Source organism: Limanda limanda, chromosome 22 (genome assembly GCF_963576545.1).
Source record: "Limanda limanda chromosome 22, fLimLim1.1, whole genome shotgun sequence".
Taxonomy (NCBI): domain Eukaryota; kingdom Metazoa; phylum Chordata; class Actinopteri; order Pleuronectiformes; family Pleuronectidae; genus Limanda; species Limanda limanda.
Window position 1 is genome coordinate 2,090,428 of NC_083657.1, and position 26,182 is coordinate 2,116,609.

Consider the following 26,182-nt stretch of genomic DNA (forward strand, 5'->3'; position numbering starts at 1 on the left):
GGTGCTCTTTGTCAGGCAGTCCATGAACAGCCCTCTGGCTCCACAGAAGACGCAGTGAAGGACCCCGGGGTAGGACACCTCCTGCTGCTCCTCCTGTCAAACATGGAAATAGTGAAGCTTGTGAAGGAAAAGTATTATTTTGTCCATTCAACACCACGGCACAACTAACAGCTCCTCCCTGAGGGCTTTAATATACAAATTCAGGGGCTCATTCCATGTTCATCTTTTTAATCCTATTTTCCTCTCATTACTCTGTCCCTTACGACTGTTTATATTTATTTATTCAAATTCCCTGGATCCAGGTTTATCCCAATTTTTCTTTTTAACTCAATTCCTGACTATGCCAAAGCCAACTGTAACACAGTGACTAATATACACATGTCTTACCGTAAAGAAGTTGAGGGCCCAATCTCCGTTGATCTTGCACAATGTTATTAAGCTCACCTTTACCTTATTTCTTTCCTTCACTTTTTCATTATTTCTACAATACTCCCCCCTTTTTGCGTTGTGCGCTTCACTTCAAACATCAACACAACATGACTCGTCCACAAAAAACTGGATCTTTACGGTGTGATCAAGCAGACAACAGCCTCGTGAGAAATGCTCACTGTGTGTGAAGTCCTCTGTGTTAGTTGTCGCAGAACACAGCACGCCCGGAGTTCATGACGCCAAGTTTGTTGTATATTTTTAGCAGTGACGTTGAAGGTGATGATTAAGGAATCTCCGCGGACACCGTTCTTGCTTGCATAAAAAGATCTATTACACAGAAGTCACAGCTCAGGACGGGTACCATAGTATACCCAGAGACGTTCCCAGCCACTGCAGAGGTCTGCCTCGCCGTTGCCAGACAAGGCTTCTTATAGGGAAGATGTTTACGCCACATACTTGAGATAAAATGACGTCACAGGGATGCAGACGTTTCTATGAATCGGTCTAAGAGCCTTCTCCGAGGGAGAAAACTTAACGTGTAACATATGGAATAATACTTAGGAATTCTGAGAGTCCAGGAACGAGGGCCCCAAAGCGGTAAACCTGTCATTATTTAAACACATGGCAAAATGATAAATTCGAGCTGAATATACCACACCTGCCTCCTCCATGTTCCAAGATTGGACATGGGCCAGACCGAAGGGTGAAATACATACAATATTGTGACTGACGCCACAAGGGGGTTTCTGTCTCTCTGTGTTTGACTCAGTGACTTAAAGACATAATGTCTAAAACACGTCACACACATCAGTTACACATATTTACAGCATGGAAGAGATGCTGAAATCTCCTTGTAGATAAAAAGAGAAATAAATATCATATATAACATAATAATATCTATTTAAAGCCATGTCATGATTTGAAAGTCTCCTGGTAGACGAGGAGCGAGTTTGTGTTTCGAACAGGAAGAGACGTGTTACCTCCACTTCCTGTCTGTCAATGCTCTGTTGTTTCTATTGTCCAGAAATCAAAGAGAAGAACGACCCTCAGCTTTATGACGTCCTGCTGGTTTATTAATTTAGTTGAACTGTGGAACACAACAGTTGCATAGGGTCGCACTGGTGAAGCTGTACCTAATAAAGTGAGCACTGCAGTAGTGCTGCACACGTTTACTGTCAATTATCACATGTTATTAAATCCACTGTCAGTCATTACAAACTCTGCCCCCTGCTGGCGAAATATTAAACTGCATGCGCTGCTCGAAACGTTTCTGTGAAAGTAAAGAAGGAGTCGAGTTGAGAGAGAGAGAGAGAGAGAGAGAGAGAGAGAGAGAGAGATAGAGAGAGACACATGTAGAGACAGATAGAGAGACAGACAGAGATAGAGACAGATAGAGAGAGAGAGAGAGAAAGAGAGAGAGAGATTATCGTTATAAAAAATAAGATATATCTAAATACACAGCCATCAAAACTGAAAATCAGGAAAGAAAAATGCTGTTGTCACCACGGCGACCACACACACACACACACACACACACACACACACACACACGCACACACACACACACACGCGCACACACACACACACACACACCTCAGCCCGGAAGCAGAAGTGAAAGGGAATGTTATGGGATGGATCTCTGTGTCGCTCTCTCTCAGTTCTGCTTTAATCTGCTCACATGTAGCTGCTGCTGAGAGAGAGAGAGAGAGAGAGAGAGAGTCACTGGGCGAGCAGGAGTGTTTTCATAACGAGGGTGAGTGCTTTCCTTGTTCTTAACAAATCATATTCATATTCTTATCAGTGTTATGAGTGTCTGCGGCTTTGATCTGATCAGGGAATCAAACTGTGAGGTAGTTTCCATCTCTAATGTTGTGTTTCTTACTTGACTCATTATCACAAGCGATGTGAATCTGCAGTTTAACCAAAGGTTCAGATATAAATATTCTTGTTTCTTTAACGTTTTAAACCAAACGTGTAAAAAGCTTTATTGTCGAGGCGTGGACTAAAACCAGGTAGCCTCGTCTGTGATGTTATATAATATTAACATTCAATACAGCAACTGAAAGTATTTGTGAACGCTTCGAGTGGTTGAACAGGAGTTACTGGTATTCACTCCACCTTCAGTAACCTGAACAACATGTGGTTTCCTGAGAAGTCTGTGAGTGTGCGTGTGAATGCAGCCGCTTGTAGAAACACAACGTTTAGAAACGGGCCCCAGAAGAAGAACCTAAAGGTCATTTCATTCCTTCTTCCCCCCCGATGTTGATTCAAGAGTTGGAACAAACAGGAGAAATTATGTTTTTCACCATGACACCATAAACTGTGACTCGGTTTATTTACTTCCTGAAATGAACTGACAGAGAACCTAAGGATTTCCTGTTCTCTGCGGTTCTTAGGTTTTAGATTGTCGTTCACAGCTCGAGGAAGTTTCCATGGGCCTCTTCTAGTTAACTAAGTTCTTTTCCTTTTATAAACAGAGAGAATGAAGTTATCGAGAAAGATCCAATAAAGAAATACATATATGTTTGTGTCACATGATGTGCAAGAACCTGAACAATTAACTGCCTCAAGTGCTGTATTGTATGTGAATGTGAAGATTGGTCGATAGGACAAGAAAAGAGCTACTTGAAGGATTCCATCTACCTATGTCAACTGTGATGCAGCAAATATGATTGTAAATAGTTGTTGCTGACCGCCTCCTCCTTGGAAGGTTGGTGGAACGAGAAAGAATTGGGGGAGACTTGGCCTTATATCGGCCCGTTGACCTCACAGGTCATGGGGCCAGAGTGACCAATAGGAGGTGAGCCTTGTGGCTTTTCACACCTCTGTGTGAAGATGTCCGAAACAAAGGACCTACGGCATTCTGGGAGACTGAGTTCCTTGGCTTCCTCGTAGTTCTCCTGAACAAAGGGACCATGCTTGTTTTCAGGCTTTTGACTACACGTATAGGCCGAAGAGAAGTTCTTTAGTTTCACAGAAACACTGTCCCAACATCGTGATTGAGAAGTTTCACGTCCTCATGTGGAATAAACTGGTCCAATCCCCCAAACGCTGGTGAGCAGCGACATTTATACAGTTTCCCTATTGGAGATAACCTCTGGTTTTAATCGAACCCAGACGTTCAGGGTGAAGAGTGGAAATTATCTAATGAATGAATTAAATGACCTGCTTCCCTCGGTGTTACCTCCCTTCCAACATATTCTATAGAATTAGAATGGACCTTGAAGGAGTTCCTCCTCCAGTGATCGAGGACTCCAGCCTCACAGGCTGGGTTTCAATCGGCTCCGGGGGGTTTGGAGAAATCTACAAAGCCAGGCATAAGGGGTGGTGCTCCGACGTGGCCATTAAGCTGCTTCATAACGATGGCGGGTGAGTAGCTACAGAAGATTTTCTGTTGTCTGCAAGTGAAAATAAGTGAGATTTATTGACGTTGCACACACACACAGACAGACACACGAAAAAAGGATCCAAGCTTTGCAGCAGGAGGTCCAAATGATGCTTCTGGGAAGCAGCGAGTATGTTATGCAGGTCCTCGGCGTCTTCAATGGTCGACCACCGAACTCTGGACCCTCAGCCCAGCTGGGTCTGGTCATGAAGTACATGGAGAAAGGAACTCTGGAATCCCTACAGGTAACACACTCCTTCAGTCATGTCAGTGTGTGTGTGTCGACATTTGTTCTTTTGGGAAAATGTCTTCCCCATGTTGGATTGTCATGATATTTGGTAAAAATGTTCAGAGGACGAGTCCTACTAAGTCAGATCATCATGTGAGTTCACTGTTACCTGGTGAATCTTCTCCACATGGACTTGTGATGGTTCCATGAGGATGAATCTTGCTCTGCAGGACGATCCCAGCGTTTACTTCCATTTGTGACGTTATGTTTTCACCTGTGTCTGTTTGTAGTTTTTTCTTTTCAGCAGGATTACGCAAATACGCCTCAATGGAAGTTTTGCTTAATCCTGCAGACTCATTGTTATCAGAGGCTGAACCCAGTTGTCTTTATTCCTCACATTTTGTGAACAGAAAACTTTCGACAGAGTTCTACCGTTACCGCTGGTCTTCAGGCTGGCTCACCAGGTGGCTCTGGGGATAAACTTCCTCCACAGCCTCTCCAAAGCTCTCCTCCACCTGGACCTGAAGCCCAGCAACGTGCTGCTGGACTCAGATCTCAATGTCAAGGTGAGTGCGAGGCTCACTTTTTTTATTTTTATGGCAGGTTTTTTTATGGAGACTTAATGATATGAGCGAGACAATAAATGTTTATTACTGAAAAGGTAACTTCAGGCCTCACTGGAGACGTGTTTAGTTCAGTTCTTCTCGTGTGTTGTTTAGGTTTCTAGTGAATATAAAAGTTCTACAAAGATGAAAACCTAAAGTTTGTAGTAAAGGCAGCTCCTGAACCTCCAGAAACATCTACTATGTTTAATTTTCTGCAGAATAATTTATATGCTGGAATTTGCATCTGTTATTGTCCCAATGCTAATTGTGTCCCTCACTGCTCCTTCTTCTCCAGCTCACAGATTTTGGCCTTTCTAAGCCTAGTCAGACTTGGGCTCAGGTTTCCAAGACGGATAAAGTAGATGGGGGAGGGACGATCAACTACATGCCACCGGAGGCTTTTGACATAAATTACAAACCTTCACGAGCCTTTGATATCTACAGGTCAGGAACCAGGCTTGAGTAACTGTTTCATTTGTTGTGTAACTTTAAGAAGACGTGTTATGTGTGGTGATCGTGGTCTTTAACCTTCTTTTTGTTCCAGCTTTGGTATCCTGCTGTGGTCCATCGCCACAGGGGAACAACCGTATCCACGTAAGTGATGATTTGCTCTTTCATAGCTTCTCTCTCATCCTGTGTATTCTCTGTGTGTGTCATTGAGCCACATGCTGCCAGGACGGCAGGTTTTCACGTGTGTGAACCACGCCCACCACTTGTAGTTCTGAAAACCAGAAGTCATGCCTGTTCAATTTGGATTTTAGCAGAAACTGATCTGAGGAAATTATCTAAATAAAAAGGTCAGTTAATGTTAGTGATCTTAGCAGAGCTGGAATTATAAGTTTGAGATTCGACCAACAGAAAAATAATCAGCTGCTGTTTTGATGATTAATCAGCTGAATTCCATTTAAAGGAAAAAAAAATTTGTGAGGACGTGCTGCTATTTTCAGTCTTATTTTATTCAACATTCAATACACATGTATTCTTGATATTAACTACTATTTGAACAAATTAAACAAATTAGACCAAATTTTTTTAATAGGGGGGTTTAAATCTTTACATCTTTTAAAATTCATAATTTGTAGAAAAACTTTTCTTTTCCACCACAAGGGTTTAGAGTAAAATAATGATCCTATATCAGGATGAACTAAAATGCAGATTTTGTCGTCTGGTCCATCAGGCGTGTTTATTCTGTTGTTAATATTTGGTCAATGCAGCTTTAATACAAGAATTAAATTAGATTTTTTATCAAATGACATTCTACATTAAAGTGTCGACTCTTAAAACATTTCATCTAATCTCAACAGGACACAGTCTCCACAACCTGTTTTTATAATCTCCCCCCTGCTCTAGATGCACCCCCCAGCGTTGTGATGCTCCTGATCCCCAGGGGACAACGACCATCGCTGGACAAGCTCACCGTCCGGGCTGCAGACCAGGCAGAGCTGAGTGGACTGATGGAGCTCATGATAAGATGCTGGGAGACCAGTCCCACCCAAAGACCCTCATCCTTGGGTGAGAAGAGCACTTCATTTAGCCTGGGAAAGCTACTGAGCATAATACAAATAATACAATATATTGAACGTGAACTTTGACGGTTTAGTTTGGGTGGGAACTTGGGGATTAACAAACACAGACAAATACTAAACCTTTACTCGTTTGTGCTCTAACATGAAATCTTTCTGGCAGAATGTACAAAGATCACAGAGAAACTGTATCAGACGCAGAAACGTGGAATTATTGATGCCGTCCATGAAGTGCTGAAGAAACTGGTAAATATCAAATATCTCCACAAACGTGTCACGCTGACGCTGCACAACATTAACATGACTCATCAAAACCACTTGAGACTGATCCGTCACTTCCTGTTTTGCAGGAGCAGAAGGAACAAGACAACCTGACCGAGGATCTTCAGTGGCTTCGCGTCACTCCGGCCAAAGGTTTTACAAATTCTTTCACTTTCTGAAGATGATTTTTCATCCACTTTTCTGAAACGAGAGTTGGATGAAACACTTTGAGCAGAACCCAGCTGCTGACTTTAGCTTCACATGTGCAGAGGAAACTCGATCTTCTCATCCAACTGAAGAAGATAATGAATCTCTTCCTTTGAGTTTGATCAAAATTATGATCATTGTTCATATTGTTATTATAAACCTCTCTGAATCCGTCTTTTCCTTCCAGGGTCTCTCAGAGTTGAAGCGATGAACAATCGGGATCATGTGCTGACGGGACCTCCGCCCGTTCAGGTGAGAAACAATATGAAGAGATATTAGATATGATCAGAGTTTTCCCTTTGCCACAGATTAGTCAATACTGTGATGTTTCTTCCAGCGTGTGTTTTTGCTGCCTCAGGGAAATATTACATGCATCACTTCCTGCTGCACCACATTGAGTTTGTGTCAAGTTCAATCAGAGAAGGAATTTATATAGTAATTAAGATTATAAATGTATATACACACATCAACAATCTAATGATTACCTATATCTTATTTTATATATTGTATTGGATCAAAATACTGTTGTGCAATAGGAGTAGACTTGACGTTGGCTAATTATTAATAATCATGAAATATGATTATTAAAATAATAAAAGATTATTTATTAAAAATAATTAAAAATGATAAGGCCATAACTTATCGTAGAGGGGCACCACCCTGGTTTCCAGGGACCAACAAATCAAGCTATAATTATCAGTCTCATAATGATAAATGTCAAATTAATAGTGTCAATATTTTATTATTAACGATTACTTAATAAACAGTGAAGGCTTCTAAGTTCGAGCACAGGCAATCATAATCCAGCTGTATTCACACACTTATGCACAAATAATCACAGACTACAGATACTTTAATTACAAAAGTATTTATTAAAAAGGGGAAATAAAGTTATAATGTTATTCAATGATTTATAATTTTAACAAGCTCCGATATTTCACAGATAAACACAGCAGCAGCACTTATCACAATTCAGAAAATAGATGTAAAACCTGCGGTCTACCTATGTATGTCTGTCTCTGTGTGTGTGTGTCTGTGTCAAAGTGTCTCTCTGTGTATGTGTGTCTATGTGTGTGTATGTGAAATAAAGTTAGTGTTATTTAATGATTTATCATTTTAACAAACTCCCATATTTCAAAGATAACAACAGCAGCTTATCACAATTTAGAACATGCATGTAACCTCTGGTCCATCTATGTGTCTCTGTGTGTGTGTATCTGTCTGTGTCTATCAAAGTGTCTGTGTGTGTGTGTGTGTGTGTGTGTGTGTGGGTGTGTGTGTGTGTGTGAGAGAGCGAGAGAGAGAGAGAGAAAAGGAAGGGGGGCGTGGCGATGACGCAGTCACATCTAAGATGGCGGCCGATCATGATTCGTGGAATCAAGGCCTAAAAACTCTCAAAATGGCAGATTGACTATAAAACAAGATGGCGGAGCCGTTATGAATTTAGAGCCAGGATGGGAGGAGAGAGAGAGAGGAGGCGTGGCAATAATAGACTCAAAATGGTGGGTTAACTTGCGTTATTCAAGATGGAGTCTATGTTAATGACACCATGTGGCCGGAGCTCACACTGGTGGTCGTCACATGAATTACACAAAGGGATTTTCAGACAAAGAGAATTCTTTGTCTCTGCTTTGGCCCTGGGCCGCATGGTTTCCAGATGTGTTCAGCCTCTCTAAGTATAGATGTAACTATGTGTCATGAACTGTATTCTAAATACAGATCGGAACGGGTGTATAGGTCGGTTTAGAAGGAGAGAGAGAGAGAAGGCATGCAAGGAGAGTTCAAAGAAGCTCTTAAAAACACAGTCAGAAACAAGTTACATTTACTTTACCGCTCAGCACCCAAACGGCGTTGTGTGCTGAAGTCTGACGGTAAAATCTCTGTAAGGTTGTTCAGACGGGAACGAGTGCAACCGGAGACGTTTAGTCACGGCGCTTAAAAACTGTGGCACAAGGCCGTAACCGGAAATGAACCGGAAGTAGCCGAATCGTCGTGGCTAAACAATGAGACACGGAGGTCCCACAAACAAATACACTCAAATATTAAACAATATGCTACGTATCTGCCCAGATAATCAAGTCTCTTACTGTACAACCCTCGCGGTGTGCCTGCGCGTCTGCGCGAATGTGTCGGGGGCCAGTGAATCACGTGGTCTCTCTCACGAGCGGAGCTCCGGGCTCGGCCGCTGAACCGGAAAAGGAAGCGAATTATTCCTGCTGCCTTGACGGAATGAAACTTCGTCTTCTTCTGTAACAGCGGAGAACGTGCTGTTTTACAGGAACGGAGTGGATTGCCTCTTACTCCTCAGCGGGATGAACGTCGCGCTTCTGCAGGGAACGGCTTTGTGGAAGCCGTTTGTGGATCGTTGGAAAAAAGAAAAGTCTATGGAAGTGTCGGAGTCCGTCCAGCGGGGCACTTCCGGTTTCGGTCTTTCAAGTTAAGACAGCAAAAAGTCCTATCAAGATAAAACTTTGACTGAGATAAAAGAAGAAAATGAAACGACTTCAAATAAAATGATATTAAACAAACGTCTAATCGCCTCCTTAGTGAGTCGTGTGGTTAGACCTCTTGAGGTCAGAAGACAACTTGAGCAGCGTGGAAAAGAGAACAAAGAGACTTAGTTATTGCCTCCTTAAGTTACTGAGTTAACTAGGAAGACCCCTGGGGGTCTAGTGCAACTTCAGCATCTGAGTAGAAAGAGAAATGATTTTAGTGAGGTCCCTTGCTTTATACCACCTGAGGACTTCCTGCTTCCTCAGGAAGTGGTCATAGGGTTCAGTTGGCTCTCAGCCAATGAGAATGTCAGGGTCCCGACCTTAGTGGGCGGGGATTCGACCTCAGTGGGCGTTTCAGAGTCTCATTTGGGTTTTTGCAGAGCGGCCTGCAACATCTCCCCACCAGGGCCTGCTGGAGGGGGGGCACAGTGGGGGTTCAGGAGATGCCTCCCCCACCAAGGCGAGGCTCCAGGCTGTCTAGAGAAGGTGTGAATTAAGACTGAAACTGGTTGAACTGGTTTCAGCTGGGCCTTGTAGGCCTCAAGTATTTACAACCTATTGTTTGATGGTCACTCAGGACCTCACCCCCAACAATACATAAATCATAATATATCAATTCGCTTGTAAATATATCCTATTCTTTCATTTTATTTTGCTCGTAAACTTTCAAATTAATTACTTTTCATTTCTTAGTATTGTTATAGTACTTATGTGGTATTTTTTATTTAATTTAAGTATTTGACAACTCGATAATAAAAAGTATGAAGTCCCCACATACATGGCTCCAATCAGCTCTACTGTAAATACAACAGAGGACAATCTGTGGTTTTTAAAATATGTATTTCCCATGTTTTGATTTGCAGTATTTTTTTCTCAGTGTGTCTTTTAAAACAGAAGTTCATGTTCGTTAGCGTCGGCTGAGTTTCAATTATCGGAAGAAAACGTCTCATTAAGGGACGAGCATGTATATTTCTCAGTAGAAAACCAATCTATTAAAACATGCAACTGGCTGTTTTAGTGTTTAATGGTTGAGTGGTTCATCGTAAACAACTAATAAATAATTAACTAAGTAAAATAATTACTTCCTTTTGTTGCAGGAAGTGGCCCCTGGTAGGAGCCCAAATCAAAGGGTCAAAGGTAAACAGGAAGTTGGAGTTGCAGCTGGAGGGGGAACTTTAGTTTAAGGTCACGATCAAGACAAACAAATCATCTACCACAGCTTCAGGTTTTCACATTCGTGTGTTCCCTCTCAGACCCGCTGGCCTCCCAACAAGCAAACGTGTGTGATGGTGACTCGACCCGCTCGTCCACAGGCGACCATGAACCCAAAGCTTCCTCCGTTCAGCCCATCGGTGAATCTCCGGCGCCTCCTTCCACCACGAGGTCGCCTCAGGCCAGCGCAGCTAAGAATCCCCCTCAACCGTTCCAGGTAGATTTAAGAAATGACCACAATGTCTCCAAACTTAAGAAAACACATTTATCATTAATCACATGCATCAGAGAATGAATAACCTATCACAGAATACTGTGGTGTTTCTTCACGATGTGTGTTTTTGCTGCTTCAGGGAAATATTACATGCATCACTTCCTGCTGCACCACATTGAGTTTGTGTCAAGGTCAATCAGAGACGGAATTTATATAGTAATTTAAATTATATATGTATATACACATCAACAATCACATTATTACTTATATCAGATTTTTTATATTGTATATATATCTAATTTAGATAATTTATGTACAGTATATCATATAACATGTATCTAAATACATAATATATCAACTATCTTATATAAATTTGCACATATATTTAATTTATTTCATACTATTTATTATATACATATCACGCTGCATATAACATAATCTATATATTATTAACCTACAATACATCTTTTGCAAAACAAGGATTTTTACTTCTGATCCTTTGATTGTATTTTGCTAGTAAACTTTCAAATTAATTACTTTGCCCTTCTTAGTATTGTTATAGTGCTTATGTGATACTTTGATGAGAATCTGTGTTCTTTTAAATATGTATTTTCTATGTTTTGATTTGCAGTAATAGTTTTTCAAGTTCTTGTATGTTACCGTCGGCTGAGTTTCGATTATCAGAAGTAAACGTCTCATTAAGGGATGAGCATGTTTATTTCTCAGTAGAAAACCAATCTATTAAAACATGCAACTGTCCGTTTTAGTGTTTAATGGTTGAGTGGTTCATCGTAAACAACTCACAAACAGAACTTTGACTTCCTTCTGTTGCAGGAAGTGGCCCCTCGGGGCGACCATAAACCCAAAGCTTCCTCTGTTCATCCCATCGGTGAATCGCCGACGCCTCCTTCCACCACGAGGTCACCTCAGGCCAGTGCAGCTAAGAATCCCCAGAGGGATTTTAGATATCCCCCTCAACCGTTCGAGGTAGATTTAAGAAATGAAACATGTCTAATTATAAAGATCATTATATTTGTGTAAAACCTAGTCACAGTTTCAGTCGTATCTCTTCTCTACTTTGAACTCATTTGGTTTGTTTGTTGTTTTCACATCTGCAGCGTCAGTTTTCCAGCCCGACTCCTTCTTCTACGATACAACCGACACATAATGTCTACATCCACTGCAGCCACGTGACGGGAGTTCAGATCGGCAACAACAACACCCTGTACATCAACAAGGAGCCTTCAGAGAGGAGGCGACACCCAACAGCGCCCTCTCGTGTCAACCCCCCGTCACCGCATCCAGGAAGCAGGAGGAACTAGTGAGGAGGTTCACTTCTGAACACGATTCAGATCCGGTGACATGCAGGCTTTTAAATTTAGGTTTTGGTATTTCTGGGGAATGTTTATTCTGCTTCTTTTGTTTTGAAAATGTTTCACCAGTCAGAAACGCATCACACCTTTCTTTTGCCCCGTCAGCAGAAAAACAGGAGCCGAGTCCGACCATGTGGTTTTTAACGAGCTGTAGTCAGCAGATATCCCCGGTGGCAGCGCCGGGCACCATCAGGCGCCAAAACACGACTTAACGCCAGAAGGACCGTGAGTCACAAGAGGCCGAGTTATAATCCGACCTGTTCCCAAACAGTTCACGTGGTTTTAGCTGAAATTCCAAAAAGTACAGAAGAAAACAAGATCGAAGTCGAAAATGTAAAGAATAGAATATTTTTTCAAGATCAAAGTCAAACTTATGAGAATAAATCAAAACTACTGGAGTATGACATCTGGAGTATGATATCTACAAAATGTGTAGATGATCGCTGAAATTGAGATTCACATTGAGGTAGAGAACATGGCTGTCAGTCGCTTAAACCTTCAACTTCATTATCAGCATTTCCACTTTATTTTCCACTCAGATTAATCAACTGTACAGGACACGTGTGATGGTTGATGGAAATCTCACGTTCAGTCTTTTCCCAGATGGAATCTCCAGCTCTTTAGTGGAGCAGAGGTTTTAGCTACAGGCCACATTCATTTGCACTGAAATACAGAATTGGATTACCAACATATTTCTGCATTGGTATCAATTTGCTATCTTTTATACTTGTGTGTCTTTTTGTGGATTTATCTTTACCCAGTTAAATTTTGTATTCTTATTTTTTCAAATGTGCATTTTAAATAAAAATTCTATGAAAATCATGAATTGGAATTAATAAGTGGAGTTTCTGGGTTTCTGCACTGTTGTATCACAACTGTTTCTTCTTATAAATACTCCAAACTCATTTCTCATACATTCAGTTGTCACAAATGAAAATAATCAACTAGACGACGGATGAATTCATTTGGATGAAAGAAACTTCTACTGAACCTGTATTGATTAGAGTTCATCTCTGTTTTTTACAATGATCTTTGTCTGGAGGTGTTTCTGTAGTTTTGGAGCCTTCTCGTGGTTTTTCCCTCCTGACACGAGTCAGCAAAGTGCTAACACAGGCCTCTGCTGTGCACTGGGGCGTGGAGACTAATCCACAGAGACGCTCCGGTGTGAACTCAACAGGCCTCTGGCACCGAAGCCTTTCCTTCACCGCCGGTCCTCCATCTGCCACCGGATCCACCGCAGAGAGACGCACCATCGCCGTGCGTCACCGAGGACGACAAACTCACAAATAGATATACATGTTCCTTTTAGGGATTTCAATAAAGCTGCTGTTTGAATGGTTTAAAAGTATTTGTACCTGATACTGGTGCAGGACTCTATGTGAGGAAAGCATCAGGATTCACGTATGGATGCTTTCTAGATGTCTGACTGTGACTGTGATCTTCAACACATCTCTGGGGGATAAACCGTCTGTCTGCATCACTGGATTTCAAGATATAGATTGAAAAGTACAGCAGAGGTGGTTTGGAGGCCACGATAGTTTAAGCATTTATCAAGGACGTGATAAGTACATGTGACAGCTGTCAGACTAATGAACTGCAGACTTACACCGTGAGAGCACATTTGTTAACGCAGGCTGCAGCAGGACGATTTGAGGATGTTATCAGCAGTGATCTCAAAGTCTACTTTACAAAAAACAGCTCAGACTCTTTGTAAATCACCAGAACTGAGAAAGGCTTTAATAAAAGCTCATAAGAGGAGTAGTTAAACATGATTACAAAGTATTGCTATTCAATTAATTCAAATGGAATGGGAAGCTTTTTAAATTTTTGCCTTTTGGACTTTATCATTCTGCGTGAAGCATTGTCCTCCTCCAGCAACCAAGTCGGGTTGCTAACTAGCATGGCAGCACTTTGCCTTAATTACTTTTCCTAATGCATGATGGTAACTGTAGTTCCACACGTTAGAAGAAGATATCTCCGAAATTAATTATCACCCAAATTATCCAACAAAACATAAAAAAGGGCCGACAATACGTGGATATAAACTTTTCTCATGTTTGCCAATAAATATCTTTAAATATCTCTGATGGTTGATGTGATGTCGCTTCTAGTGCAAAGCTAAACTGTTTACAGTCGTTTTCCTACAGTAGAAACACGAGGGTGGTGTCGACTCCACGGGAACATTACTGTTTGCATTCCTTGTGTCTCTCAAGGTATTGAAACTGCACAGATCACATTCAGGACTTCATCGAGCTCCACTGAGCATGAACTGGATGATGTTGACACACAGACAGATTGGTACGAGTCAGGGAACACACACAATCATTTTCTTTACTGCCACAAACATCGGATTTCATGCACTAACTGAAAATCACTGAACCTCAGATCGTGTAGATGACACGCTACAGTATTTAGATCACGTACATCACAACAAGACACGTGAGAGCAAACACAAATGGAAATTACAATCAGGTGCAACGTGGATTCACCCATGAGCTGCATGTACAGATGCATCAGAGCAGTTTTGATGTCATTTCCAGCTTTAACGTGGAACTCAAACATTATTAACCGAAACTGACCACCGATCCCAAATTCTGGGCTGTCTGACCTTCGCCCAGCCTACAAGGGGAACACCAGAAAGCCAGAGAAGGTGGAGTACTTCCACCCGCCCATCAGGTTCCCCCTCTCCAGCTTGAGGTAGACCTTGTCCCCCCGCTCCATCATCACCAGCCCGGCGTTGGTGGCAGCCTCCCTGGTCACATCCTGGTCACCTGCGAAGGCCGAGATCACCGGCGAGCCATTGAGAACCAGACTCACCTGAGAAGACAGAAAACATGATAAGAATATGGATCACATCTAGGTATTGTTTTTCTATTTTCTTGTTTTTCAGATTGGTTTTTAACTAACTAAACTCTTCCTTGAAGCTGCCGTTCTCACCTGAATCGTCTGCCGGTTGTAAACTTTGACCACGTGGAAGCTGAAGCTGTAGACTCCTTTTCTCGGGGCAACAAAGATGCTCCTTGCCGGGTCAAAGTGGCTCCCGACATTCACCAAGATCTGAAACCAAAATGAAAAGAGGATACATGTTTATAAAGCAGCACGACAGGGCCGGAGCAAAGTAAAGCAACAGCCACTTCAAATGGCCAATATACGATAAATATGCCTACTTTTAAATTCTTTTTACCGCTGAGCCTCTCTTTAAAATAGAAAAACAAAAGGCTGGATGAGAACAAAGTGTTCTACCAGGTGAACTATGTGAACTACTTGCAGGCACATACAAGAAGACACAGAAACATGGCATGTGCTGGTTTGTAATGTGACCGGGTTGAGGACAGCGATCAGTGCACGACTCTGTACAGACCACAAGATCCATTAGTGAATAAATCGTACGTTGGCCTCAGCAGATACCCGACTCTTTATCTATAGTGTCAACAGATCCAAATTAAAGTCTCATTTAAAACCCTATCAGATCATGTAATGAGTGTGTGGTGCCTGTGGTTCAGGAATCAAGTCTCTGCTCTGCATTGTTCCGACGGATGATTCACAGGCAGCAGCATACCGTGGATGGTATGTGGAACGTTGTGGTGGCAAGGCATGAAAACGGTGCATCCACATATTTTTGTGGGGACACACCTGTTCACATATCTTCACACACATCTTTGGTAGTTGTGGAGTTTACTGGTTTAGGCCAGGACACACACGTTAGAGAACTGGGAGCCCGACTGAGCTGCAACGAAACCTCAGCTCATTTAACCCCTGCTCAAATAGAGATTTCTGCAAACTCTTCATAGAAAGTAGAGGAAGGCTTATCGATGTATAATCATTCATTTTCTAAAATCGTGACATTGTTGTTTCTGTGGGAAACGTCTGAGTCCAGAAGGGGATCAAATGTATTTTTCTTAATGGTCTTGATTTGTGACGTTGTGGGTGCAGGAGGACAGAGTGAACGGCCGGGTGAAACCCACCTGGTCGAAGTAGATGGTCATGGTGCGGTTGCTCATCTCCGAGGGCTCGTGGTTGGTGTTGCGAATGGCGGAGAACGCCACCCGCCCCGCCCCCGACCTCACCGACATGCCCAGGGCGCTACCTGATGGCTCGGCGGAGGGGGAGGAGTCGCACACCACCAGACACTTTCCCTCCAACACGATGGGCTCGGTGTCATTCTGGCAGATGACGGGTGACGGCCCCCGGTGAGCGAGGAGCAGCAGTAACAAGAGGAAGGCCGGGGGGGCGGTGGGATGTGGTGGAGAGGGTCGAACCGGGCGGGGCATCGCTCCAGATGAGAACGACCTCCGGGTGCTGCTGGGCGTGGCCGGTGTTTCCTCACTCCCACAGCAGAGACAGTCTCTTCAGCGAGTGAGACATTAAGCGATCTTATAATCCTTCAGTAACAGCTGGTGGACGTGCAGACTCTCTGGACAGGAAGATCAGTGGGCGCCAACTTCCATGTGACTTCCTGTAAGAGCAGGATGTTCTGTTACACTCAGTGTAATTGGAGGTTACCCAGTTCCAGTTGCCATCAGCCAGCTGGAGGCTGACGCCGAGTCCGAACCGGTTTGGAGGCTGTCAACACCTCAGGCCTGTTTCAATCAATAGAGCGTGGGAGACATGATGTGCATGAGAAAACTGAATGCACATTATTTCAAAAATGAGTTTCAGAGGAAAGTAAACAGAAAAAACACAAAAAATTGCTTAAAATCTGCAAACTATGACGAATCAAAAACCCATATATCTGTTTCTTTTCCTTCTACCAAGGAGATTATGTCTTGTCTGCGTTATTTTGTTCGTTTGTCTGCTAGTTAGCAGGATGCTGCTAAAGCTAATGCACGGATTACTGCGAAACCTGGTGGACGGACGTGGTATTGTTCTGGAAAGAACCCAGTACATTTTTGGTGCAGATCAATCATTTTCCTTTCCCACTTTCGATGATGTTTTTCAACAGTTTCCTGGATTTCTCAGCAAATTTTTAAACAGATCCTTATGAAAATAAATCATATTTAGGCGACTGATTTGGTGCAGATCCAAATAAAAATCTGACCTAGTGAATTTAAATGTGGTTTCATGAGTTGAAAGTTCTAGTTTTAAAAATAGAGGAACACTACATAACGATATTCAAACTGTATATCTTATTAAAATATTAAAAAGGATCGTTAGAAGAAGTGGTGAGGTAACGCTTTGGCCGGGAGGAGGTAAGATGTGTGCAATGCCAGCTGGACCGCGGAGGGGGGGGGGCTGGACTATCACAATCCCACCACTGAGAGGCCATCTGTGGGTAAACCCCCCCACTCGCTGCCCCATCTCCTCCCCAGTTCAGACCCTGTCTCTGCACTTGCATTCCTTTACACAAACACATGAACACACACTCGATATACAGAAATATTCTAATATTATCTCAACAGATGTCTGCAATAAAAAACAACGCAGTTTATATTTCATGCACTTTAGCTGAAATAAAAGATAAATCATTGTTTCCTTACAGGGAAAACAGAAGAGATTAGGTAAAATCATTTCCCAGAATCAGGTGGATCTCTGCAGAACTCAAACAAGATAATAACAACAACTCAAATCCCAAACCCTCCTCTGCAACATGCAATAATTAAATTTGTAATAATTAAAATTTTTATTAAAAAGACACCCACCTCTCACGTTAACGTCTGAGTTTGCAGGGAAGCACAGAAACCAGCTCGCTCTGTGACGCTGGAGCATCTCAAGATCCCAGTTCTCCCAGTTCCCTTCAGCTTGGTCCCTGTTGCTCTCTCTCTCCTCTCTCTCTCTCTCTCTCTCTCTCTCTCTCTCTCTACTGTTCTCTCATATCCGGGAAACCCCAGAGCTGGAGCAGACGTTGAATCCCATCACGAGCATCGCAGCCCTTCTGCTCTCACCCCCCCCCCCACTATCCTCTCTTTTACCACTGATATGTTGGAAGTCTTCCATGATGTGAGCACAGGTCTCACAGAGCGACAGATCATTTTATTCAAATGAAAGTTGTCTCCTTTCATTCATTCTAAGCACTGACTCAGGGTCACACATGTCCAGTGGAGCTGCAGCGTGTTGCAGGTCGACAGTTCTCCCAGAATGCAATGTTCTTAATCTAAGACATTACAGATGTTCCTTGGCACTAATCTGCAGTATTTAAGTTGTTCTCATTGTGGCAGCAGCAGTCCCTGATCCAACAGATGAACTTTGGCACCATGTGTGAAGCTAAGTGCAGTAAATAATTAGATTCACGTGCCTATAGTAAGTTTGAGGTCGGATACATCCAGTCATTTAATTAATGAGACATTTAAAAAAGGTCAATGACAGAGAACAAGCCAACAGACACTTGAACGGCTGCGTGAAAACCTACGTGTGTGTGTATTTCTGCATATAGCAATAATTATAACAATAATAACAATCATTAACAGTTTAATAATCGCGATTCTAATAATAAATGCTTTCATTACAGACCCTTAACACATCCTTCCATCAAGTTTCATCGTAATCTGTCCGGTAGTTTCTGCAAAATCCTGCTCACGTGAAAACATTATGAGCTCGTTTCAACGGAAATAAAATGTTAAAAGGTTTAATCCACAAAACAACGTATTGTATTTGTTTGTTGAATATTGAGTACGACAAAAAAAAGGGTGAGTATTAAAGTAACTAGATATAACAACGTAAAATGTTTTATATGATTGAAAAACTCAAGTAAAATACAAGTTCCTTATATTAACAGATACTCGATGGTGCCGCTGGTTCGTCACATGACCACAGATCAGGTGCGTTCACCAGGATGGAGTTCCGGGAAGCAGGTTAGCATCACAGGTGTGGTTTGTTTTTACTGCTTTCGGTAGTTAACCACCGAGGTGTGGTGTGATACCAGTCTAAAGAAAGTAACTGATATCCCAGCTCTGCCAACGAGACACAAAAGATTTATCTTTCACTTCGAGCTCCGACCGGCTTCTCTCTCTGGAGCTGCTGCCAGGAATGAACAAAGGAGGATTGTGATCTATTCATTTCACTCGTCATGAAATCACCAGCGCACTTGAGTTGTGTTTTTAAGCTGCTGTGACGGAGACAACGAACTCCAGAGAATCACTTGTGAGAGCAAATGTCCAAGTGAGAGCCACCGGAACTTTCTCCAGAGTTTCTCCAGGCAGCAGAGAATACAAATATCATAAAGCTCATGTGTGAAAGTCAAACTCTGGAGAAAGTCCGGACCCAATAGTTTCAAATTGTCCAGTTCATGTCTGATACCAGCTTTAACGTGAACATGCACATCACATGCAAACTTGTGTACAGACGACTGATCTCTGAAACATGAAAGTTAAAGGAAGTCTGTTAACGTTGTGTTGCAGCTTATGAAATAAAATAGAGAACGCAAAGGTTGAAAAATCTAAAAGACAAACCAGCCTCAATTTATTTTTCAAAACACAATCTTTTATCTTCAGTTTTATACGTCACCAATTTGGGACGTGGATTTTAAAGGATGACAAAAATATACAAAATATATTCTTTACATTTATATACACAAGTAGAGAATACAGAACAAGTAGAATCTTTGGGGTTTGGATTGTTGGGAAAGCAACATGGGCGGGGCTTAGCAATTCTAGCTACATATAGCTCGCTGTATGAAGTAGCTAGCTATAACTCCGTGAGGATTTCAATATTTTAACAACTTCCGTGGTGCAATATTGAAGTGGTGAGGTGGGCGTGGCCTATCATGTCTATTTTACATTGACGTTATTTACATAATTCTTATCTCTGGTGCATTTCTAGTTTGAACGGAGATAACTTGGCCTGTTGCAGGTCAGTGTCACGCAGATACTATTACAGTACAATAAATCAACACACAAATTGAAACCACAATAGGTTAATAATAAAGTTGCTCCATTAGAACGTTTTCTCATTGGTTAGCATTATTCCTTCGCATTACAAATTACACATCTGACTGGATGATTAGTTCCAGTGCCGCCCGGGTGCTTGTCTCCAGAGGACAGACCACCAGCGGAGTCGTGTTTTGCCCGTCATCTTGAACACAGGGATTGAAGTAGGGGTGTAGCGGCTCGTCGAAGGAACAGCCGCTGTACGTGTAGATGTGAGTCTTCGTCTCCGCGTTGTAGAAGGACACCGACCCCCCCTCGTAGTCCAGGAAGATGCCCACCTTCTGTGGGGTGTCCTGGGGGTGGAGGGTGATGGAGGGGGCGGTGCAGGCGCTCAGGCTCCTCCCCTTCCGCCGGCAGATCGCCCAGTAGCCGCTGTCCGGACGCACCGTGATGCTGCCCTTCCTGTTAATGGAGTCTCTGGCCACGCCCAGGTCCCAGTCGGTTTTATCTCCAACCTGGAACATGCACAGAATCCGTAATAAGTATAAAGATCACGTTTGTTATAATAACAACCAAATCATTGGGATAAGATTCAAGTAAAATGTGGGCGGACTGTCCATCTAATCTCTAAATACGGTCGTACATGTGACATCTTCCAAACAATAAAATCCCGCCCACTCGTACCTGAACCTCCCAGTAGCTCCTTCCACACGTGAAGCTCTGTTTCCCCAGGACACAGACGCAGGTGTCAAACCGCCGAGGGTTGTTTGGTAGCGTCGTCTTTTTCTGGCTGCTGAGGCTCACCTGCGGATCGATGGAAATCACATTATAATCAGCCTGTTCAGCAGCAGTGTCCACTAGGGGTCAGTCTCATATTCACAGTGAAATAACTCTACCTTCTTTCCGTCTGGAGACAGGAGCAGCCAGGCCGACGCAGTCTCAGGATCCAGAGTCACATCCACTGCAGAAACAAAGAGAAGTGTGAGTCCAGGGAACAGGATGGAGAGGCGGATGAAGACTGAACAGTGCTACTGCAGAAAGAAAAGAGCGGCTGATAGTGAACACACCTGCGTATTGATTCATCTTGTCTGTCTCTGCAAACAAGGAGAAGAAGAAGAATGTTATTTTCATGCATTCGCTTCCACAACAGTCACTTGAATCTTTGGTCACTTTCGCTGAGCGTCTTCTGTCTCAGAGTCACTGACCTTCTGCTGAGAGTCTGTCGGCGACTTCCTGACAAACCTCCACCAGAGCGGAGACGGCTCTCCTCACCGTCCCCAGGCAGTTGTCAGGGTGGACCAGGACCTGGGACCACTCTCTGGTGGCCGGGGGGCTGCTGAGGGACGGGAAACCCTGAACCGGACGAAACAAACAAACGGTTACTTCACGGTTTCAGGGGTCGATTATTGACGCAGCACAGAGATATTTGAAATGTAGATTTCGAACCTGCAGGAGGTGAAGCGGGTTCTGAGTGAGCTCCAGCTGCTGCAGCTCGCTGCCTCTCGCCTGCAGCTCGGTGATTTCCTGCTCCAGCTCGTGAAGCGTCTGCTTGGCCGTCGTCTCGGCCTCCTCCTGCCTCCCCTTCAGCTCCTGCACCAGCGCCGCCTCCTGGGTCCGGATGGCGCCGGTCAGCAGGGCGCACACCTGAGCACTGCGCTCAATCTCTCTCTCTGTGATCTTCTGTCAATTGAAAACAAACATTTTCACATAAAGGTTAATAACCATCAGCATTATGATTCGACTCGTTCTGAACTTGCAGCTGTGAACCGGAGCAGAACTTACTTTGCTAATTTCGACTGAATTTAGGATCTCCTCCCTTTTCCCGAGCCTGGTCTGGATCATCTGCTGGACGTTGGCCTTTGAAGCCCGGAGATGAGACTGGGACAAAAAAATACAACAGCATGAAATTCTGAATATGAAGAGCTGACAATGCAGAAACGGCAGAAGTTGAGACTCCTTGGGAACTTATTTAACACATTTTTACTAACTTGATAAATGAACTAAGCGTCTCCTCACCTTGACCCTCTTGCTCTCCCTCTCCATGGGGACGACCTCGTGGTATTTGTGGCTCCCGGCCGTGCATTTCCCACACAGCGGCATCTGGTCTTTCTTGCAGAACATGGTCAGCGGCTGGTTGTGGTTCCTGCAGAGGTGGCTGCTGGTGAACGTGGCCGGATCCGTCAGCCGGTGTCTCTGCAGCGCCGGCACGCTCAGGTGAGGCGTGAGGTGGATCTCGCAGTACGACGCCTGGCACACGAGACACGAGCTGACCGACGTGGACTTCTTCCTGTGGCAGATGTCACAAGGAACTTTATCAGAGTCACGGCGTTGGTTTGGTTCCACTAGAGACTCGACAGCTTCCTCCTCTGCTGCTCTGAGCAACAAAGACCTATTGAATTACCATTAAATGATGTTAGATCGCAACCAAATCAACCAAATCAAATCGAATATTGAAATATATAAATAAAAAAACAAACCTTTTAATGAATTCAATGATTTCTGCAAACTCTCGGTTGATCCTGAGCTCCGGGCGTTTCCTGTACGTCTGCTTGCACAGCGGACAGTCGGACTTGCCCTTGGTGTCCCAGTAGCCTTCGATGCAGTGGAGGCAGAAGTTGTGTCCACACGGCGTGGAGACCGGGTCGGTGTAGATGTTCAGGCAGATGCAGCACTTGAACTGCTCCTCGAAGGCGACAGAAGTCACGGTCCTGACTGGAAGAGGGAAGTTACATTTAAAATCAAACGTGCACGTCTGAAAGTCTAAACAGAAAGTTTCACATTGTGCGATAAGTCTCAGAAAAAGTGCAAACTCTCAGGATGAGCGTTGATTTTACTGCATGCGGCTGCACGACATCAGAAATGTTTACAAACGTTGCAACTAGTACATTTTAATCATCTGACAACAGGTTGAAAACACAGAAAACTGCTTGATATAAATGTACAACTTCATTCCTACTTCACCAGCAGCTAAGTTCGTTATAAATATATAAAACCTATTTATAATTGAATGCATCGTCTCCTACCTGCTTCCGTTGACATGTTGATGGGTCGGTTTATCCTCATCATCTGCAGCAGACTGAGGTTGTGAGTCTTAAATATCAGTCAGGGATTGGTCACATTGTCTGAATGCCTGAGCTCCGCCCCGGCACTTCCCATCATCCCTCAGTCATTCTGGAATTTCCGGTCGACTTCTTTGTTACCTTAACTCGACATGAGGTCACGACATCATCCGGCGATGGGCGAGTTGGGCTGGAAACAGGTCGGGCGACTTTTGGATCTGGATGTTTGTTTGATTGAGCGACAGGATAATTAAAGTATCACTTCAGCCACGAGAGATTTATGTGAGAGACGAGAGGAGGGAGAGCAAAACAGAAACTGGGATAATATTGGTTTTGTTAGTATTAATTATAAAAGTTAAACGGTCCAGTGTGTAGGATTTAAATTTAAAAGAATCCTGGGGAAGTTTTTACTTGTGTGTTTCATCTACTTTGTATAAATTGTGGTTTTCTTTACCCTAGAATGGGCCTTTATATATTTTTTATATATTTAAGTTTTCTCCTGCATCTCTTAAACTTTTTAAAAGCTCACAAAAAAGTCATTCAGGTTGTGTATCACATCAACATCCTGAATAAACTAATAATTAAGTCCATTAAATGTCCAGCGTAATTACATAATTGGACAAAGAGTGAATTGCTCCACGTGTTCTTTAAACTTATGATTATGATCCATGTTGTTGTGCACTTCACTGTGATGATGTCACTGTTCTCGGTCTGTCCACGTTCAAATTCCCCCGTGATAAACTTTCAGAAAGTCCGACTCAAGTAGTGATCTGGAAGCATTTGGTATAAATACATCAGGTACGTGTTCTTCTGAGTGCCCTTATACTTTATTCATATAATCTTCTATTAAGTATATTCATTACAGATAAAATCAGAGTAAATACTGATCACAACTAAACTCAGTTAAATATCCCTTTGTGTTTGCTCATCCAGGCTTTTAAGATAAAGTGAGAAATTTTTATTTAAATTCTCTGCAGCTCAATATGTCACAGATACAACAGCTCGATACATGGACTCGTCTTCAGAGAGATATTAATCATTCATTTTACTGACAAGATAATCACTGCAGAGGAGCTGGGATGTGAAGAAACACTTTGGTCGGGTTCCAGGTCGTGTTCTCACATTATCAGAGAAACGAAACTGAACCGACTCCATGTGACGTTGTTCTGTGAATACACAAAGTAAAGAGAACGTTTGTTCTCTCTTATTGTTCAGGGGCTTAAAGTCCGTTCTGCAGGAACTTGATCTGCAGAATTGCTCCTTTCTGACGCAGAAACCGAAACATCTCAGGTTACGAACATTCAGGGGGAACATTTTTCTCGTGAAGTCGTGAAAGAGATGAAAACAAAGTTGATTAACCGAAGAACAACATGGAAGAATATGAGTCATACAAACACACAAAGGAACTGACAGCAGACCTATAATTGGAGGATAATTGGAGAAGTGACTCAGACCAGGTAGCGACTCGTGGAACAAATTGTATGAAACCTCAACCTGGAATGAAATTAGAACTCAGAGTAAAGAACATTCTGTGAAGATGGTAAAATATTTTGCACAGTGGAAAACTACTACAACTAACTAACTAACTAACTAACCTTTAATATCCTTCTGGGTTATTAACGTATGATAAATCTAAAATCTAAATCTCTTTATATGTTAATCTCTACCTTGACAGTTTGAAACTAAGCTGTTTTCTTTTAGGGTTATTATTCAGGCCAAGATATAGTTTATTAAACTCAATGTAAAAAACCTTCACTTGATGTTTTTACATTTGTATTTATGTTGTAAATTAAAGAATAAAGACTAGAGCAGCCTGAGATTCTATTAGTCTGTGATTGGTGTTTATTTCTTCTTCTATTATTTTGTGATGATTCCTAAAACGTCATTGACCATAAATGTTATAAAAAATAACTCCAAATAAAAAGAAAAAACAAATACAACAACCAACCAAATTGATATTTCTGTGAAGGCCGATGAATCAGTCGTGCTCTAACCAATATGGAGAAATTATGCACAAAATAAATATTAATGTTAATAGTGGTTTTCACAGTCTGCTCGTACAAAGCTTATAAAAAAAAGTGGCCCCTCACTCCACCTTAGTTTCTGTGTTTCTGAACATTCAAGAAAATACAGAATCATATTCCTGTTTGACTGAACTGAACCAAATACATAAGAGACGTCTGTGCTGAGGCCTTGAATCATTTCCGAGTCTTTGGGAAAGTTTGACCCAAATTACTTTTTAAGATATAATTACTAGCAACAGAAATATGTATTAAATGCTTGTTAATTGATCTGATTCTTTCTCTCAGATGTTCGGTCATCGTAAGAAACAGGAAACAGGAAACAGGAAACAGGAAATGGGGATCTTAGTGTGTCATCATCACAGTGTTACTGATTCATCATGCAGGGAATTTTTTCATAATTAAGATCTTAGCTGTTGTTCATGTTTCCCATTAGAGTATCATTGTTATAATAACCTATAATTATACAGTCTATTTATTAATGTGTCCAAAAAGTCCCAGGAATCGTTCTCTCTGCGCTCGGCTCACATTTCTATGAATATCGCAAATGTGAAGATTAAAAATGTCCAATGATAAATTAATGTTATTATATTTACTGGGGCTTAAATGGAGCAATGTCTTTATATATATATATATATATATATATATATATATATATATATCAAGCTTCGTCTGCAAGTTCACAATAAATGATAAATTCAGCAAAACTAATTCAATAAATTAAAAAAGAACGTCTTCACACGATTATTACAAAAAACGATTTTGTTTTTTTCTAGAAATTGTTATTAGGATTAGTTAGATATTAGTAATCTGAATGTAACATGAACAAGTCCTGTGTCTAAACTAAACATGTCGTCATCGCATCATCACTGATTCATCGTGCAGGTCGATTATGTTAATGATCTCTGCTGTTGTTCATGTTTCCAGTAAGAGTCTCATTGTTTTACTAACCTATCATTACAAACCTTTATCGGCTACACACTCAACATGTGTGTTGTTAAGAGTCCAAGAAGTGTAGTGTGCACAGGAACCGGGCGAGTGCAAGCAAGGGCAAATCGAAGTGCAAGCGAGGGCAAATCGAAGTGCAAGCGAGGGCAAATCGAAGTGCAAGCGAGGGCTGGTTGAAGGAGGCCGCAGGGTTTTAAATGAGAGCATTACAAAATCTGTCAAATCAATAAGTGCTGCTGTCAAACTGAAAACCTTGCTCTCAAAAATAAAGAAAGTAAAAACAAGTACAAATAGAAGCATAGAAGGATTTGGTTGCTAATCTGTGATGCTGATCTAAAATCGAATGTGGTCAAGTTCTATCCTTATCTGATCTTCAAAATTATCTGAGGATGTTGCTTGAACACACTGAACTATAAAAG

At 42.3% G+C, this 26,182-nt stretch overlaps 3 protein-coding genes across 3 annotated transcripts; 1 reads left to right on the forward strand and 2 right to left on the reverse strand.

Moving 5' to 3' along the window:
* The first annotated feature begins 2,131 nt into the window (after window positions 1-2,131).
* Window positions 2,132-12,755, forward strand: LOC132996129 (receptor-interacting serine/threonine-protein kinase 3-like). Its single transcript, XM_061066453.1, has 15 exons — window positions 2,132-2,182; window positions 3,637-3,798; window positions 3,876-4,059; window positions 4,454-4,609; window positions 4,944-5,092; window positions 5,193-5,242; window positions 5,999-6,160; window positions 6,335-6,417; window positions 6,522-6,585; window positions 6,827-6,891; window positions 10,232-10,271; window positions 10,388-10,563; window positions 11,395-11,547; window positions 11,679-11,889; window positions 12,042-12,755. Exons 2-14 carry the CDS (start codon window positions 3,644-3,646, stop codon window positions 11,880-11,882), a joined length of 1,641 nt encoding a protein of 546 aa, XP_060922436.1. The 5' UTR covers window positions 2,132-2,182; window positions 3,637-3,643; the 3' UTR covers window positions 11,883-11,889; window positions 12,042-12,755.
* A 1,797-nt stretch (window positions 12,756-14,552) lies between these two features.
* LOC132996262 (cerebellin-1-like) lies at window positions 14,553-16,204 on the reverse strand. The gene is made up of 3 exons (XM_061066605.1): window positions 15,899-16,204; window positions 14,871-14,990; window positions 14,553-14,750 (listed from the first exon to the last, which is right to left on the reverse strand). The coding sequence occupies exons 1-3, from the start codon at window positions 16,202-16,204 to the stop codon at window positions 14,553-14,555; spliced, it is 624 nt and encodes a 207-aa protein (XP_060922588.1).
* Window positions 16,205-19,848: 3,644 nt separating this feature from the next.
* On the reverse strand, window positions 19,849-22,774 carry LOC132996263 (E3 ubiquitin-protein ligase TRIM39-like). The gene is made up of 10 exons (XM_061066607.1): window positions 22,759-22,774; window positions 22,213-22,447; window positions 21,752-22,124; window positions 21,518-21,613; window positions 21,182-21,415; window positions 20,941-21,088; window positions 20,803-20,829; window positions 20,632-20,696; window positions 20,420-20,539; window positions 19,849-20,250 (listed from the first exon to the last, which is right to left on the reverse strand). Exons 1-10 carry the CDS (start codon window positions 22,772-22,774, stop codon window positions 19,849-19,851), a joined length of 1,716 nt encoding a protein of 571 aa, XP_060922590.1.
* Between the last annotated feature and the right edge of the window lie 3,408 nt (window positions 22,775-26,182).

Bases quoted from the DNA above. Each gene is read 5' to 3' on its own strand.
- LOC132996129 (XM_061066453.1), top strand. From the start codon at position 3,644: ATGGACCTTGAAGGAGTTCCTCCTCCAGTGATCGAGGACTCCAGCCTC. The intron at 4,610-4,943 runs GTGAGTGCGAGG...CTTCTTCTCCAG, and splicing joins ACTCAGATCTCAATGTCAAG to CTCACAGATTTTGGCCTTTC. The intron at 6,586-6,826 runs GTTTTACAAATT...TTTTCCTTCCAG, and splicing joins TCGCGTCACTCCGGCCAAAG to GGTCTCTCAGAGTTGAAGCG.
- LOC132996262 (XM_061066605.1), bottom strand. From the start codon at position 16,204: ATGCCCCGCCCGGTTCGACCCTCTCCACCACATCCCACCGCCCCCCCG. The intron at 14,991-15,898 runs GTGGGTTTCACC...TTTTGGTTTCAG, and splicing joins TGACCATCTACTTCGACCAG to ATCTTGGTGAATGTCGGGAG. The intron at 14,751-14,870 runs GTGAGAACGGCA...CTGTCTTCTCAG, and splicing joins ACAACCGGCAGACGATTCAG to GTGAGTCTGGTTCTCAATGG.
- LOC132996263 (XM_061066607.1), bottom strand. The intron at 21,416-21,517 runs GTAAGTTCTGCT...TTCAATTGACAG, and splicing joins ATTCAGTCGAAATTAGCAAA to AAGATCACAGAGAGAGAGAT. The intron at 21,089-21,181 runs GTTCGAAATCTA...CGTCCGGTTCAG, and splicing joins ACCCGCTTCACCTCCTGCAG to GGTTTCCCGTCCCTCAGCAG.